Below are 16,610 nucleotides of genomic sequence, written 5' to 3' on the forward strand. Positions count from 1 at the left end.
TCTTTCATAAATCTGTTTTGCTAGTATCCCAATAAAACTAACGGCTTTATGTAATTTTTTATCAGAACCCTTTATCGTTGCTAAAGCAAAAAAGAACTCTTATCAGCAATTTTTAGCGTTTATATTAAATAGTCATAAAAGTTTTTTTATAGCGGTTTGAAACAAATACTAATACATGAAAACACATTTGTTGAATTTCAATATTTATTGCGGTTGTTATGTTTCCTACATTAAGTTAATGTAACTACCTATAAGTGCAAGTCTTGGAGTTTCAACAGTTCTCCGAGTAGAAAATCTACTAATTTGTATAGAATATCAACCTATCGTTTGCGATACAAGCAAGGTTTTAGAGAGAAAGCCTTCAGCTTGGTGTTCTTGGGCACATGACGCATCTTCTTGAATTGGAAGAAGTAGAAATAGTTAACAGCCACATCCTTCTTGATCAGATCAAATCCACATGCACTCAGGCAGCGAACAAACTCCCGCACATCCTCGAATCGTGACTGAATCTCCGCTATGTAGACACTGCCGTGCAGCTTGAGCACTCGATTGGCCTCCAGGAAGAACTCGTTCAGATCCGTGCCCATTAGTGAGAGGCAGTATACGGCCGCGTCCAGAGATTGCGCTTGGAGTGGCGTATCCGTGATGTTGCAGGCAATGATGTCGCTACGCGCTGCCACCAAGTCCATGGAGTACACCTTGTTGGGCACGGATTGCGCCAGTTTTCCCTCGCCACAACCAAAGTCACCAATTATGGCTGTTTTGGGCACCTTTTTGATGGTCTTGATGATGCGATTAAGCGGATTGGTTGGCCACTTTTCCACCTGCTGGCGGTAGCCAGCGTGATAGGCCTCGAAAGCGGAGCTATCCTTGCGGAAAAGTGCCTCCGCCTTGCGGCTGGTGGTCGAGTAAAGCTGTTCGTTGATGTACCGGAAACGACCGCCCAAAAGTTCCGATTGCAGCTTACTGGCCAGAGAGTTGGCAGCTGGCGTGAATGAGCTGGTGGCCTCCATGGCCTCCACAGCCGCATGGGCCAGTTCAGGTTTCAGTTTCAGTTCCTTTTTGCCACCTTTTGTGGCCTGCGTTGGCGCTCGCTGTTTATCGATTCTGCCCGACTTCACCTTGTGCATGGCCCGGATGCCATCCTCCACATCATCGTCATCGTCATCATCGTCATCCGAGAAGTTGAGGGGCGGGGCCAAAGGTCCGCCGCCCTGTCGGTAACTGAATTTTCCAGCTGTCTTGTTCACATTGGGATTTTCTTCTGTCGCAGCGTTCTTCTTCTTTTTGGGTTTCTTTTTCTTTGGCTTCTTGGTGGCGACTCCATTGCCTGAGGGATTCACTGGTTTGAATTCAATGATTTCGGCTCCTGCCTCCCAGGGCGGCACTTCGAAAGGCTGCATTTTGCGGCGGAAAATTGTAAACAAATCGGGAAACACGTGAAGTCCACTTCAAGTGAGTGACCGTATTTTTCAAAAACGACACGAACGCATTTTTGGGCAATCCCTAACGCGTTTTCACAAAAAAGTGCGGGATATTCAAAATATATTCTTAGCACACAAATTTCCCTCTTAAAATTGTTAAGCAAATAGAACACAATTTCTTTCACGTATTTTTTTTTATTTTTGCACTAAACTAGAGTTCAACAAGTTTGTGAGTTTATCTGTTTGTTTTTTTCCGTATTAGTTTGTAATTTTCGGTTTTTTGCTTTGTCGTATGAACTAAATAACTTAGCATCTAGTAGAATATTTATACAACTCAATCGACAAAAAGTGCTGTTCGGAAAGTTGTCTGTTTTCTCATCGCTTATCTTATAGCCTAGAACCGTAACTATGACAATCAGTTTACTTGTTTAACATACAGATACAGACCATTAAATTGCATTTATTTTGTTTTTGAATTCGTGTTACTAGATTAGAAAAGTCTTACTAACTAGTTTTGTTTCCCAACAAACCGTATCATCTTCCTATATCGTTCTTCATTTTCCGTTGCGGTTTTGAGCCAATCGAAAGCAGTTTAACCAGCTAAAAACATTGCGATTTACAATTGCTAAAGACTAAATATAATTGTTTAGTTCTAACTGCCTTAATGGATCTCGAATCGTGTGGATAATTGTGTGTTTAAGTGTATGTATACGCGGATTCTCCTGCTGGCTGACTATTTGGAAACGTATCTATTGGCTTTGTGAAGCGTTTACACAAATCTCTAACATAACTATACGTAGCGATTAAAGTTAGTTGTATAAATTAAAGCATTTCTTTGTAATACAAAAATATAGCTACAACGGAATCGGGTAGACGCAGACGTTCAATATATCGAGTGATCGGCAGATCTAAAGATAGCGATTCGGGCCGAGTATCCCCGTCAGTGTGCATGGTAGTGTGGATCCCTTCTGCGAAGACCGCCTCTTCTAGGTGCTGTAAAATTGCGCTAATCTAAGCTATCGAACGCTCGACATGCAACTGGCTCTCTCTAGTCATCTATGATCAGTGAACTCACTGCTTAGCCTACGAGTAATTAAATTACAGTTAATAGTTGACGACGACGGCGGCGACGGCCCTTAAAACTTGTGTGGTGAACCGGATTATATTTAAAATATAACAGTGGATTGGGCGGGCGCCCATTAGCTTAGTAGCTAGCCTCGTGCCCGGCCAGAATGTACAGATCGTGTCCCTCCTCGCTGCCCAGGGAGCCGGTCCTCAGCAGCTGGCTCTCCAAGGCCACAACCCTGATGGGAATAGAAATATGAAGTTATTCAAAAGTTCTGAAGAACAACAATCAAGGGTTTTCATACTTATCGCTGCCCAGCAGCCTGTAGGTGCGACTCATGTCCTTGATCTCTTGCGTCACCTCGCCATTGCGCAACGACTTTCCCTGCATGCCGTGCTTATGGAATGCCAAAACGCTGTCCGGTAGACAAACTGAAATCGATTCGCACACTGTAGGGCATATCCACTGTAAATGTATATCCAATCCAGCTTACCAATGCTGTCCACGTTGAAGTCAAAGTTGAGCTGCGATACCATCTTCTTGTGCTGCTTGGGGTTGCCCTGCAGGGTGACCACCTGAATCAGATTGCCGTAGCAGACCAGAATGGCGTCCTTCTCCACCTGGTGCACACGCACCACCTTCAGCAGGTCGCGTCGCGGCACCATCGTGGCCATGGCGTCATATTCCAGGTCCTCCGAGTGGAACCAGCTGGCACCTGCAATTACGCAATTCCATTATATCATTGCATATCTTTGATTTACAATCACTAATTGCACTCACTGTTCATGTTGATCAGCTCCAGCTTGAGGCAGCCGTTCATGGCCTTTCGCACACCCGTACACACAATCGGGTACTCCAGCTCCGGCGTGATAATCATCTCGAATACTGGTGTGTGCCCGTTCTGGACGCAGCCGTGACCTCCGCCCTGAATGCTGATGGCTGGCCACTCGCACTGCTTCAGCAGCATAAACTTGTTCAGTGGATCGTACCACTGCATCAGGAAAATGCCGCTGGGCGTCGCACCACACAGGTATTTGTATCCGTTATACGGATTTCGTGTGACACAGCACTGGGTGCAGCACTTTGTGTCCGGCACCTTGGTGGTCAGAGCGAACTTGCGCGGCACCAGTCGCTCCGGGATCTTGTTCATGTGCAGCGAGAAGCGTACCGTCTGCTTGGAGTGCAGGGCCACCAGGTCGTGCCTGTAGAGCTGACAGGATTTTCCTGAAAATTCGATTACATTCGGTCATTCTATATAACGAGGCTAGATTCGGCGGGTACCCACCTGACAGACTCATAAGCACATCCTTGATGACATACAACCAGGTGGTGCGGCGCGGGAACAACTGATCGATGGCCGCGTCGTGCAGTTCGTTCATGTTGAGGTTGTAGATGCCCTCCTCGGCGCCGATCAGCAGATGCTGGTCCCGCGTCTCCGGATGGATCCACGAGGCGGTGCAGTGCACCCGTAGTGGGCAGCCGTTGAAGATCTTGGAGAAGCAGGCACCCATGTGCACCTTGGGTGTGGGCGGCAGTCCGTTGGAGATGGGTCGCGGTGGCGTGTGGCGGCGTTTGTGGGAGCGTTTCGGTGGCACCGGTGGGGTGTTGTTCAGCAGATCCGGTTGCGCCTCCTTCTCCGCTGTGTTTTATGGAATGGATAATAGTTAATTTAGGTTTTCAGTGGGTATTGCACATGCACTCACCTTCGTCGTCGTCTTGGGTGCCGCCATCGCTCAGGCTGCGTGTCCTCGAAGACTTGCCCATGTTTTCGAGCAACCCGATCAGCTGATCCATGGAGCTATGGCGTCGTGGCGAGTCCTCCAGACCATTCTGGGAATGAATATAGAGATGGTTACATGCTGAACCCATTTTATAAGTTTGGTTGCCTCACCTGGTTGCTCTCATGCCGGTAATCACAGTTATTGCTCGCCGAGCTCGATCCCGCTGGCGTTTCTCCAGAGCTGCTTCTCAGCAGGTTCTGGTAGAGATGCGAGGAGTTGCTCGAAGAGGGTCCATCGTTATCCCTGGATCCGGTCGCTCCCGCTCCGGAATTCGTCGCTGGGCTGTTGGAATGCGAGAAGCCATCGCCGGCCGACTTTGTAGCCGCTTGGGGCAGAGCATCCAGCTCGTGCTTGTCCTGGAGGCCATTGGTGCCACCTGCTACTCCACCGGTGCTGGTAATGTTGCTGCCGCCGCCACCGTTGCCGCCTACGACTGCATCGCCGCTGGAATTATCGAGGAGTAGGAGGCGATTATAAAACGAAGCTGATGACGCAGAGGACGAGATGCTGGATGTGATCGGCGCATGGCCATGGCCGTTGTTCGAATTCGAATTCGAATTGGAGTTAATGTGCGGATGTGCCGCCTGCGATGCCTGAGCCGCGGCGGCGGATCGGTAGTTGCTGCTGTAACGCAGATAGTGCGCCGCAGAGGCGGAGCAACCGGATCCGGAACCGTTGCCAGCACCGGATCCGTTCCCAGGAACGGCGGCAGCAGCATTATTCATGGCCACATCGGCAGCCACCAGCTCATCGTCGTCGGCATCGATGCTGGTGGTGCGCAGGTTGGACATGCCGAGACCCATGCCAAAACCCATACCCATGTGGCCAACCACATGGGATCGCATGCCCAGGTAGGCAGTGAGACCTGGCATGGAGGCCAGCGAGGCGGACGAGCTGATGCTGTTGGCATTGGCGGTCACCAAGCCGCTGGACATGGACGTGGTCATTGGATGGTGGTGATGGTGTTCCTGCTGTGCCGCCTGATGTGCTTGCTGCTGCTGTTGCTGCTGCTGCTGCGGCAATTGATGAGACTGATGCTGATGCAGATGATTCGGATGATGGTGATGCTGGTGGTGCTGTTGGTGCTGATGATGAGTGGTGCCGACTGCTCCGCCTCCGCTGCTGTTGCTGCTGCTGCTGCCGTTCGCGGCTGCCCCGCCTGCTCCAACTCCTCCTCCTCCTCCTCCTCCACCTCCTCCGGCGGCGGCTCCGCCATTGTGGGAGGAGCAGCTGCACTCGGCGGCGAGTGAATCTTTGGTGTCGTTGTTCAGTGGCAAGGTCGCTCTGCGGAGCGTTTCAGACAAGCGGAGGGAATCGAGAGATCAAGAGAAGAGAGGCGAGAGAGAGAGAGAGAAAAGAGAGCCGAGATGTTGAGCATCCTTCTTCGATCGGTTAGGTAAACACTATATGGCTATGTGGCTATATAGCTTTTCGATTTCTTGTTGTTCGGGTGGGTGGTGGTGAGAGCGTGATTGGGTGGGTGGTTCTGTTGTGGTGGTTGAGTTCGATTTCGAGTTTCGTGTGACGGAGGAGGCAGGAGGCGGGTGGAGCTGACCCCCGGCTCATCCTGTTTGGCATGCATTTGGGTTCCCTTATTTGTGTTTGTGTGTGTCTTTTTTTTGTGGCATGTAATCGAATTGATAAACTCCCGATGGGCAAAACCGCAAGGGTGGCAGTTGAGTGTTAAGCGGATTACGCTTTTAATGAAATTATTCACCACCCGCGTGGGTTAAGCCCACTTATTGGTGTCCTAGTTGGTAGTTATTTTGTTGTTTTTTTATTGGACACAAGGTAAATAAATAAATAAATGAACTAATATGAAGCTATAAATTATGCATGAGATGCAAAACACAAATGCTCAAAGATACACAAAACACATCGCAACACATTCACAATCACACACGCATATGAAAATGGGAAATGCTTGAATAGAAAATTGCCTCGCACATGAATGCACAGCAACAGAAAGAGCATGAGAAGTAAACACAAACAATAACCAAAAAAAAAAGCAGCAAAAAAATTTAAAAAAAAAAAAAATGAAGAAAAAAGAAATACAAAAAAAAAAGCTTGGAAAATTAATTCTAAAAACAAAATGCGAGGAATGTTGGCCAAATAAAACAAGTCGGAATCAAGCAAAAACAAACAGAATTTGCTGGAAAATCTCAACAGCTGCTTGCGAAGAGGGCAAGACGAAAAGTTTGCCCAAGAAATCGCATTTTCCATTTGCCGAATTAGTTTTCTGAATTTTCAGTTGATGTTAGCATAATTGCAATTTGTTTTCCATCTTCTTGTGTCCGAAGGCCAAATACAGCTCAGACCACCCCGAAATCTCCTCAATCACTGCGATGGCCAATAATGCTGCATATTTCAGAGGATTCCGAATCCTATGTTGGACAAATCAACACTGGACGACCACTGGACGACGACTACGTGTGGCGTTACTTGCTTGCACAGAAACCTTGGCTGTCCAATAATAATAATAACAATAAAAGCAATGCGACGGCCATTTGCACACACATCAAATAAATAAACAATAAACATGGGAAAAAGGGTCGAAGTCCGAAGGCAGGACAAATCGAGCGATTTTCATGGCGACCCATCGATGTATAAATTCTGCCCGAAAAATATATAAACCAATTGTTCCGTATAAATTAGTTGAGAACTGCTTTTCTGGTTTTGCGCCCGGCCAAATAATTGAGCCATCGAAGGGGTCATTTCGGGCGTCCCACGGTGCGTATGCTCAACGTGCGTTTTTCCTTGTTTTATATTTTCTGCGTCTATTTTTCGAAATTCCTCGCTTCTCCCCACGGCTTTCCATCGATAGACAAAGGCAAAAGTTTAGGCGGAATAAGAGGCAAAAGTGAACAAAGCCTCGCCCAGACAATAACCGACAAAACAAAGAAGTTGGCCAAACAAAGAATGCGAGAGCAGCAAGAAGAACTAACTTATAAGATGGAAGAGGAACAGCAACCGTAACTTAATACGGTTTAAATGGACGCAGAACGAAAGGCATAAAAAAAAAAAACCTAATGAAAATGTAGCATCTTTTTTTTTTGGGTATGGACTATACGAATATGGGAGGGGCAGGCAGATGGCCGGTAATAAACCAAGGTGGCCACAAGATGAGCTGCTGCTCCTGGTTCATAATGATAATGATGCAGCAGCTCCGGCGGTGAGGATTCTGCGTGTGTGTGTGGGTGTGGCAGTGGTTTGGCATCTGACGGCTGCCAGGATAGCAAACACTCATTTGCATGTGTGTGCATACATGGAGAGGTGGCGGAAAATAACCAAAAAATAACTTATTCCCTTGGAGAGGTAAACTTAATGCTGCATCAAAGTCAAATGAAGAAATGGTGTAGAGAAAGAAAATGCCTTTCAACAATCACTGAGGTAATCAGTTAAGAGTTACAGAAAACCAACTAAAGAATGTCTAAAAGTATGCTATCTTTAGCACAGCTTCAAAATTCAGTTACTGCTGCATACGTTTATACAGCTTTCTATAGAAGGCTTAAGATTAAGAGCTATTTCCAATATATAGACTTGTAGTATTCAGTTTAGAGATGATGAATTCACAGCTGCAGACCGATAATTATATCTTTCAGTGTATAAGTGGCAGTGCTTATGAGTGTAAAGTATGAGATATGATGGGGTTAGTGTGGGGCAGCTAGAACTAGGTGAGAGGGGTGGTTGTTTGAGTTGGATACACCGAGAGCCGAGGCTCGAGTCTAAGGGGGTACATTGGTGGGTGTAGTTACCTTAGCTTCAGCTCCTCATCAATATATTGTAAGAGGCTCCTACAAAAATCAAATACAAAAACAAAGATACGGAAAAAAAGGAAAAAATAAAATAAACAGAAAATTTCATTGTGTTAAGTTTGTAATAAGAAAAACGTGGAACAAAATACAAAAGTAGGAAAGTAAAAGTTAGTTTCGAAAAATTATTTGGCAGCCCCAAATAGAAAACTAAAGCTACTTTCAGATCACAGCAAAAGTATTAATAATATCAAGAACTTGTAAATATCACAGTGTGTTGTTGTCAACGGGGTTTCGTTTTTGTTTTGTGTATGCGTGTTAAATTTAAATCATTATCCTTGAAGGCCAGCGCACCAAGGACATTTCCTAATTCGGCCATTCGGCTAAGAGCACGACAAACCGTCGTAACGCCCAATTAAACGCATCAGCTAATTTGCCATGTTCATAATTCTGCCTAATGTCATCTGGCGCAGCCCATTTCTCCACTTTAAAAGGCAGCCCATAAACGGGATATTAAAAATGTGGCATTCCTTGTCCCATTTTCCCCCATTATAATCTTTTTCCTCTGCCGCCTAGGCAATTAATAATTTTCCCTTTTTTTTGTTTGGCCCTCTCGCCGCAAAAACAAAAACAAAAAAACAAAACAAAATAAATTCCTGTTATACTTTCTGCTTATGACGGTTTAAATGAAATTAACCATGACGGTCGAGCGGTCCCAAGGAGAAGGAAAGGCGTAAGACAAGCCAGCTTTTGAAAACTTTTCGGGCGCCACAAGCCACCGGATGTGGGCGTTGTTCTCGGTGGGTGGGGCTGGTTGGTGGGGGGCGTGGCACTCAGCCAGCAAGTCGCTTGTAAGTAGCGCTCAGTACATCGAAATTGGCGCAGCCGTTTTTATGGCTTCAATAAAATTGGGCATCAGCATCGAAAGTGGGCTTCTTTGGGAGGGATAAAGCTCTCCTTTTGGAGGCGCTATCGCATGCATATAGACCGGGTGACTTGGCTTTGTTGTCTGCGACGCCACTCGAGTGGCGGCTGCCGCAAAGTGTTTGCCACATAACTCAAATCGAGCACTTGCAGACTCCCGTTTTCCGACCCACTATGCCACCATGCCAGGCTCATCGAGGAGGGCTTATTAAACGTGCCACTCCCCTTCATTGGCGGCCAACAATGTGTAATCGTTTAAAATGACAAATGGCGCCTCATTCGTCTAGTACACTGAGAAACAATCATTTTGCATGGAAGTTAAGATTCTCTAGAGCGCTTTTAAATTGCTTGTTTTTTAAATTTCATTAAATAGTTGTACTAATTATCCCACTTTTACTAAAATCCTATTATTGTTAAGAAATCTTTAGTCAATTTATGAAGTTCTGAGATCTACTTCTGCCAGCTAGCATTGTTCTCTCTGCACTCGACATATTGAAGCTGCAGTTGCGTGCCAACTCGGCGTATGCTTGATGTGCCATCCATCTATCCTCCGCTTTTCCAGTTCTCCCGCTCCAGTTAGCTGTTGCGTTAATTGATTTCTTGGAAACTTTTGCCTGCGCCCCCGAACCTGCCACTCACTGCTCACTGCTCACAGTTGGTTTCAAGTTCTGCCATCTATCTGTAGCTGTAGCCCCAATTTTTCATAGGATTTTTCTTGCAAGTTTCTTGTTTTCCGCGCTACGCTGATCCGGGGAGCTGAAGGCTGCTTATTATTATTATGTTGCAGGATACTTGGAAGGGTTTTTTTTTTCTTTGCCCCTGACGTAATTACTCCTGGCTGGCAATTAAATAGCCCACAAGTTTGAAGCCCGCCTGGGGAATCGTGGAAGCCAGGTTGCAACTTGCAATTATACATCCCGAGAATGCAGTAAGGGAATGGAGTGGAGTAAGGGTGCTGGGATTCGCCACTCGTCCGTGGAGTGGATGAAAAATGCACAAGTTAGGAATTTTCCGGGGCAGAGACACGTAGCTGCAACTAAGCGCAAGCGTGTGTAGCAGCCATATACACATGAAAATGCAGCAGCAAAATACGAAAGTAAACACACAGCTCCCCAGAAACGTGCAACTAAAAAATTGACTGTGCAGTAGCCCAAAGTTTTGAGCAAATTACACAGGGCGCGTGCTGTGGCCTTAAGTTTCCATTTTGGCCAGCATAAAAAGCGCAACATGCAATGCCATTCGGGTGCAGTTTAGCAGCTGGCATATAGCCCCTTTTTTTGGCTCTTTTTACGTTTTTTTTTTTTTTGGCTAACCTTAAAGACATGTTCATAATCAGGGTGCCGCTCAATTTCGGTTTTGATCGCTCGGCGCTGGGACTACAAGTACAGAAAAGAGATAAAAACATAGAAATGGCTATAGAGTTGTTTAACTAATGGCTCGGCCAATGGTTTGCCTGATGCATTCACACCCTGCGGGCCAAATTCCCATGGTTCCAATGGTTCTGGGTGATTTTTAAGCGCTGCTGAACCCACAGACAACATTTACAAGCTTACAAGTGCATGTACATAGTTGAGTGGAGTGTGTGTGCGTGTCTTTGTTTTGTTTGTGTGTGAGAGATAGTGTGTGTGTGTGTGTGAACTGAAACCGAAGTACCAAAACTGAAGCGGATCTAAACCGTCTCGCAAGTAAGAAAAACCATAGACAAAACTGTAGCAGAGGTCCAGGCAAATCGGAGTGAAAAGCAGTAGGAAAAGGTGCGACGGCACTTACATGTCACTGGGTAACGTTTCGGGACTAGAAGATCGCTCATTCCACGTGGAGTTCGTCGTCATGCCTTTGTGGGAGAAAAATGTGTAGAAATTGAGAAGGGAATTATTTTATAATAGGTATAATTGGTATAGTAGGATTTAACAAAAATTTAACATTTTAAACAAAATAAAATACAAGTAGTGACGAAGCGATCCACATAAATCTTTTTAAAAATAAACAAAACATTTATTGAATGCTATGAAACCCCTCACAACATTTTATTTAACTGATTTTGAAGATTTATGTTTTAAACACCATGAATACAGGTAGTGACGAAGCGCCCCACATAAATCGTTCACAAAAGAAACAAAACATTTATTGAATGCTATGAAACTGCATAGGAACCTTAAAGTTTAAAACTCAAATCCTGTCATATAGTTGTATTTTACTGATTTTTTAAGATTTCACCCATTAGCTTACCTGTTTTTAGTGTGTGATTTTGCGCTGGCACGCCATTGGTGCGTGACGTCATTTTGCTGGCAATGCGTTGTGGCACTCCGGCCACAGACTGAAAAGTAAGTGAAAAGAATGGAAAGGAAAACTTTAGAACTCACACTTTGAGAATGGACCTTCTTCACCATCGTCACTCATGCGGCGACAAAATTTCGCTGGCTGCGATAAAATCTCATAAATCAAAGTCATATTGGGATTTTTGAGCGTGATGCGTTATTTCTTTTCGCGCTCTAAGTAAAATTTGAATATCTAAGGACGTGGGGAAACTTATTTGCCACCGGCTGCTAAAAGTTTGTCAAAACAACCACCAAACAAATTGAAGATTTATGACTTGTAAGGGAGCCATGAAAATGTCTTTAAAATGGCCGTCCCTGATGGTGAAGCGATTAAACTTAAATTTGATTTTGCATTTGCAAGTGTCATTAAATAAGTTTAGGGACCAACAGTCTAGACAAGCTGCATTAGTTTCGGCAGACTTGGGCAACCAATTAATTAGGTCGAGTGATGCAGGAGCAGGACCAGGAGCAGAATTAGAGCAGAGCCAGAAACATAAGGCAGCCGAAAGTGTTTAATGGTGCACTAAATCGTTGACCAATCCCGAAACGAAACGAAGTGCTGAAGAGTTCCTGGAGTTCTTAGCTTTGGCTTGAGAAAACTTTCCTCTTGCTTTTCAGCTTAGCCCCGGACTAAAAGCGTAAATAAATTACGCAAAAGGTGCCAAGTGGCTGGTGCCAGCCACAGACCTACTATCTGACCCCATTTCTACCCATTCATGCCCAGTGGGGGCCAGCACTCACCTCCTCATCGCCATCGAGATAGTAGTAGAACTGCGGGTTGGGACTCTGGTACTTCTGCAGCAGCTCCTTGGCCACCCGCAAGGACATCTCGCACTGGACGAAGGGATGCTGCAGGAGGCGCTCGGCGGTGGGTCGCTTCTTCGGGTTCTTCGTCAGCGCCGTCTTGATGAAGTTGTGGAACGTGGGGCTCCACTTGTCCTTGTTGTTCAGAGTGGGCGGCTTGAAGCCGCTCTTCGACATCAGGAATAGGGCGCGCATCGGGTGCAAATCGAACATCGGCGGTTGCAATTCAGCCAGTTCTGTTTTCAAAAATATTACAATGTTCATAAGTGATTGTTCTACCAGCACTATACATTATATATCATGTCGTTATATAACATGAAATATTTGGCAATAAACTAACTCACCGATTGCGGTTATGCCGCAGGCCCAAATATCACATAGTTGATTATAGCCACCCTTGCGTTCCACGGCTGCCACCTCAGGAGCCATCCAATAGGGCGTGCCTAAAATAAAATGAGTTATAAAAACAATGCTTTAACAAGAAGAGATAAAAAACTGATTATATAAATATCCAGGGTATCGATACCCATATGGTTATGCTGCCTCAGCTAATTATGCAACATTCACACATTTAATTTCATTGCCGCCGATTATGTTGGTCTCATTTATTCATTGTGCCGTCCAAAGGCGCTTTTATTTAATTTAATTAGCGTTTTTTATGCGACAATGTGACAATTGTGCAAATAAACAAATTGCTGAATTATGCAGAGCGTGGTAATCAAAGCCGTGTGGGTGGTGGGTGGTAATGGCATTTGCGACACATTTTGCTCTTCATTTCGGGCGCACGTTTTATGATCGCAACAAGGAGTGGAGGAGCTAATGCGTCCATTACTCATACGCCATGTTGCAGCCAGGCAACAATTTTGCCGCGCCAGCAGCAACAGCAGCAGCAGTAAGCAGCATAGTAACAGCATCTGCTGGAGTAGTTTCCTTGGATGGATGGCAGCCACGAGAAAATTAATTTTCCTCTCACTTGACAAGTGGATGAGTGGAAGTCGTCGTGGCAGTTAATTGTATTTTCAATTTAATTAAACCACAACGAAGGTGGAAAATCAGGTTTGATGCCGGCTCTTTGATACCATGGCCAAGTTTAAGTTACGGTTTTCGGTTTTGCACCCACGGGGGAAAAACCCCAAATGCCCGCACCTCCTTCATCACCTCATCATCGACATCATCATTGTTTCCGCTCTTGTTTGAGCTTCGATTCGGCAAAGTGATGCGGAATCGAAAGGCTGAATTGAAAGCAGCGAAGCAATGCGAATTCCCTGAACTGAACTTTCGCATGCATTTTAATTAAAGGCCAACACAAACAAGTGCACACAAACACACACAGATCGACACACAGAGAAACTGATACGCAAGAGCACACACATACAGCTACGGTAAAGGAAAGCAATATTATCCACAAAGTGACAGCAACAACAGCCAGTCAAGTATCATTTTGTTAATTGCTGAAAAAAGGAGCATAAAAAAAGAAAAAAATCGCACTGGCTTTAAAGGAGACAGGAAGCAGCTGAATTAAATGTCAGAAAACAAATGGTGGCAGGCTTTTAGGTTTCTGCATCTATTTAATGCCAAGGCGCATTTCCGTCAACTCGCGAACTGGGAAGCATTAAGGACATCCCACACACACACACATACGCATATTCATGTTTATGGCATAACTGCGGCTGAATGGGCAAAGTGGGCGGCAAATGGGTGGGCGATACGGCTCAGGGCCACCGAGGTGGAAGTTTCTGCTCATCGTGTGTTGCCATTGACTTGTTAATGACACTAAACACAAGCGTAAGCACCTTTTTATTGAATAATAAAAGCGCCATGCTGTCGCCACCACCACGAGCTACTGTTTTTTTATCTCCTCACGTTTTTCCTTTTGCCTGTTCCAACTCCTTTTTCATCTCGGCTGTTTGTTTATCTTGGCTACAAGGACGAAGATTCACAGAGAAAATAAAACATTGCCCTGATTGTGACTTGCTGCCGAATCAACTCTTTATGATAATGTTCTGGAACAATCGAGGGAATTTGCTTAAGGGCACATAAAAGAAGCTCTTTAGAAAACTGTTTAAAAAAGCTGAAGTTGTTGCTTCAAAGACAAGCAGAATACTCTAAGCTTGTATATTTTTTGCCAGTGTGTACATTTGGTTTTCCCAAAAATATGCAACCTCAAAAAGCGTGGATATCTGCCATTGTAACAATCGATAGAAGCTCAGCGATTGACTTATGTGCATATGCATGGAGTGCAAACGATTCGACGTTGACCTCGTGCTCCTGTGCAGACATTGTGGATGGGGTTATAAAGGAACGGGTGTGCGTGTGGGTGTGGGTGGTGTGTACTTATCACCGCATTTGTCACAGCAGTCGCCACAACATCTGAAATGGCAACAGCTACATAGACACAATGGCATTGTGGAGCTGGAGTGAAGAGCACTCGGAATGATAACAGTAAGCGGACGTCACATTGTTTGACAGCTTCACACACAAACAGGGGTAGATAGTGTGGCATGAAGATACCAAACAATCGGCCACCTAACCACCTAGCCACCCATCCATCCTAACCACCCACTCGAATCGCTGTCACTAGCACTGCACACTCCGCCACATTGACATGCCACAAAAGATGCTCGCTCAGCTCGAAAACGTCATGAAAATGCAGCCAAAAGTGGCAACAAAGAGCCAAAAGGAAACAAAGGATCCTGGCAACCTCAAGGTCGTTAAACTTGGTGAGTTGAGTTGCCTCTGTTACGTGTGTACGTGTGTATATAGTGCGCACTTTTTTGTTGGCATTTTTCCGTTGCACAAATTGCAGTCCATTAATCACATGCACTGGCAACCAACTGCGGGATTGTCCATTCAAATAAATCTGGAATCAAATTAGCGCTGCGGGAGCTTGCTTTATGGCAGCTTTACGCTTTTACGACGAACTCAAAGGACAAAAGTCGACATTAAAAATTAAACTGCTTTGTCGGAGTAGGATAAAATCCAATTTGGCGTAAATGAAATCAAATCAAATGCCGGTTTTTATGATGCCCGCCCCTTTCGGCGACGCTAGCTATTCAGTAAGAGAAAATGTCATGAACTTTAACTTGGTTTAGATTTTATTAGCGCCAGGCCACTCCATGGCTCTTTTCTTCGGCAAAATGAAGGACATGAACTGAGTGAAGAGCCAGCTGTCATAACTTAATTAGCCGGCGAGTGTCAACGGCCCGATGAAGGGTTGTGCGAATTTTAATTAAGTGCCGAGCGAAAGGCATTTCAAATAATTAATTGTGCATGGACAGTGGGGCTGTGGAACTTCTGGGGAGCTTAACTGATGGTCCCCCGCCTAACCGCAAAATCTCATTTGCAAAGTCCTGGAAGTCTTAAAAGAGTCTCCCGTTCCCTGAGATGACGAGCGAAAAAATGGTGGCTCATGCAAATCATCGCCGCTTCGTCTGTTCGCCCTTAGATTGCAAGTTGTCATGACAAACTACACCCCCTTGCAGGCCACCACCCCCCTTTTTAAGCCGCACATGGCTTGTGACTGATAAGTTCCTATTTACATTCAAATTGCGTATACACCCCGTTGCCCTGGCATCAACGTCTTTAAGCCTCTGGCAGGCATTTTAAATTAGATAACACGGCGAGGGAAGGTACATCGAAAAAGGATTGAAGATTCCTTAAATAACCTTGTATCATTATTTCCATAAAGATCTTTATTTATGTCCCAATAAAGCATTAACTAGTGGTTATCAAAAACTTTGTAATATTTTTCGTGTGTCCTTTTGAGGAAATCTCTTCACTGGAATCGAGAAAGCAGCTTAACGCTGCTCATTGCAGCAGAAAAGCTGCAGAGAAGCCGGATTCCATTAGTGGCGAAACTGCTTAGCTGAAGTGGAGGGAGGGAAAGGTTAAAGACGACTTTGAGGGCTGAACAGCCCACAAAAGATGTAGCCAGCGAACTAAGACGTCGACTCTCCAATTGCGACATTTTTCACAAATTATTTGCTTTTGTGCTTCACTTTGGGACGTCGACAACAAAGTTGCCCGGAAAACTCCCTCTTTTATTTTTTTTTGTTTCCCCCCCAGGATGGCAAACAATGTGCCAGACTGGCCACCTGCTGGTCAGCTACTTTTTTTCCAGCAAGTCTCCCTCCCCCATCCAGGTTTTTGCTTTTTGTATATATATTTTACGTCGCCTGCATTTGAAATATTCCTCAAATTGAATTGTTCCCTTTGGAACCGCCGGCATCGCTTTTTGATTATATTTGAGAATTCCTTGCAGGAGCCATTATAATGCTACTCCTAATTGAATTGCATTCAATTGGAGAGTCCATTCAGGGAATGGACAACATTTCAACATTTCCAAGTGGTTGTGGCATGGAACCACTCGGACGTATACTTGATTTTCCCTGCCGTGTCTAATTTTCATCTTTCCTTCCTGTATTGTTTTGTGTTATTTGTGCTTTGTCACTTCTGACAGCTGCTCCATGGATGCGAAGCGTTTAGAAGCGTTCAACGCAATTGTTGCTCCTGTCAGGACACTCTCCTCGCATTTTTCTGCT

General features: G+C 45.2%; 2 protein-coding genes across 6 annotated transcripts in view; both read right to left on the reverse strand.

The window, feature by feature from the left end:
* Positions 1 to 190: 190 nt before the first annotated feature.
* On the reverse strand, positions 191 to 1,472 carry LOC6530979 (ribosomal RNA-processing protein 8). Its single transcript, XM_002091781.3, has one exon. It carries the CDS (start codon positions 1,401 to 1,403, stop codon positions 321 to 323), a length of 1,083 nt encoding a protein of 360 aa, XP_002091817.1. The 5' UTR covers positions 1,404 to 1,472; the 3' UTR covers positions 191 to 320.
* A 131-nt stretch (positions 1,473 to 1,603) lies between these two features.
* The window catches only part of LOC6530980 (mitogen-activated protein kinase kinase kinase kinase 5), a 49,094-nt gene continuing 34,087 nt past the window's right edge, over positions 1,604 to 16,610 (reverse strand). For 2 of the 5 annotated variants that reach the window (XM_002091782.3, XM_015196312.2), the window contains exons 4-15: positions 12,414 to 12,512; positions 12,007 to 12,305; positions 11,177 to 11,264; positions 10,718 to 10,781; positions 8,027 to 8,065; positions 4,382 to 5,555; positions 4,194 to 4,320; positions 3,776 to 4,129; positions 3,271 to 3,714; positions 2,984 to 3,205; positions 2,795 to 2,921; positions 1,604 to 2,728 (exon numbers count right to left, since the gene is read on the reverse strand). In XM_002091782.3, coding sequence (XP_002091818.2) covers positions 2,629 to 2,728; positions 2,795 to 2,921; positions 2,984 to 3,205; positions 3,271 to 3,714; positions 3,776 to 4,129; positions 4,194 to 4,320; positions 4,382 to 5,555; positions 8,027 to 8,065; positions 10,718 to 10,781; positions 11,177 to 11,264; positions 12,007 to 12,305; positions 12,414 to 12,512 — 3,137 coding nt within the window. In that variant the 3' untranslated portion in view covers positions 1,604 to 2,628. The remainder of the gene's footprint in view (positions 2,729 to 2,794; positions 2,922 to 2,983; positions 3,206 to 3,270; positions 3,715 to 3,775; positions 4,130 to 4,193; positions 4,321 to 4,381; positions 5,556 to 8,026; positions 8,066 to 10,717; positions 10,782 to 11,176; positions 11,265 to 12,006; positions 12,306 to 12,413; positions 12,513 to 16,610) is intronic. The other 3 variants (XM_015196313.3, XM_043206899.1, XM_039372041.2) reach the window with 3 other exon arrangements.

Source organism: Drosophila yakuba, chromosome 2R (genome assembly GCF_016746365.2).
Source record: "Drosophila yakuba strain Tai18E2 chromosome 2R, Prin_Dyak_Tai18E2_2.1, whole genome shotgun sequence".
NCBI classification, from domain to species: Eukaryota; Metazoa; Arthropoda; class Insecta; order Diptera; family Drosophilidae; genus Drosophila; species Drosophila yakuba.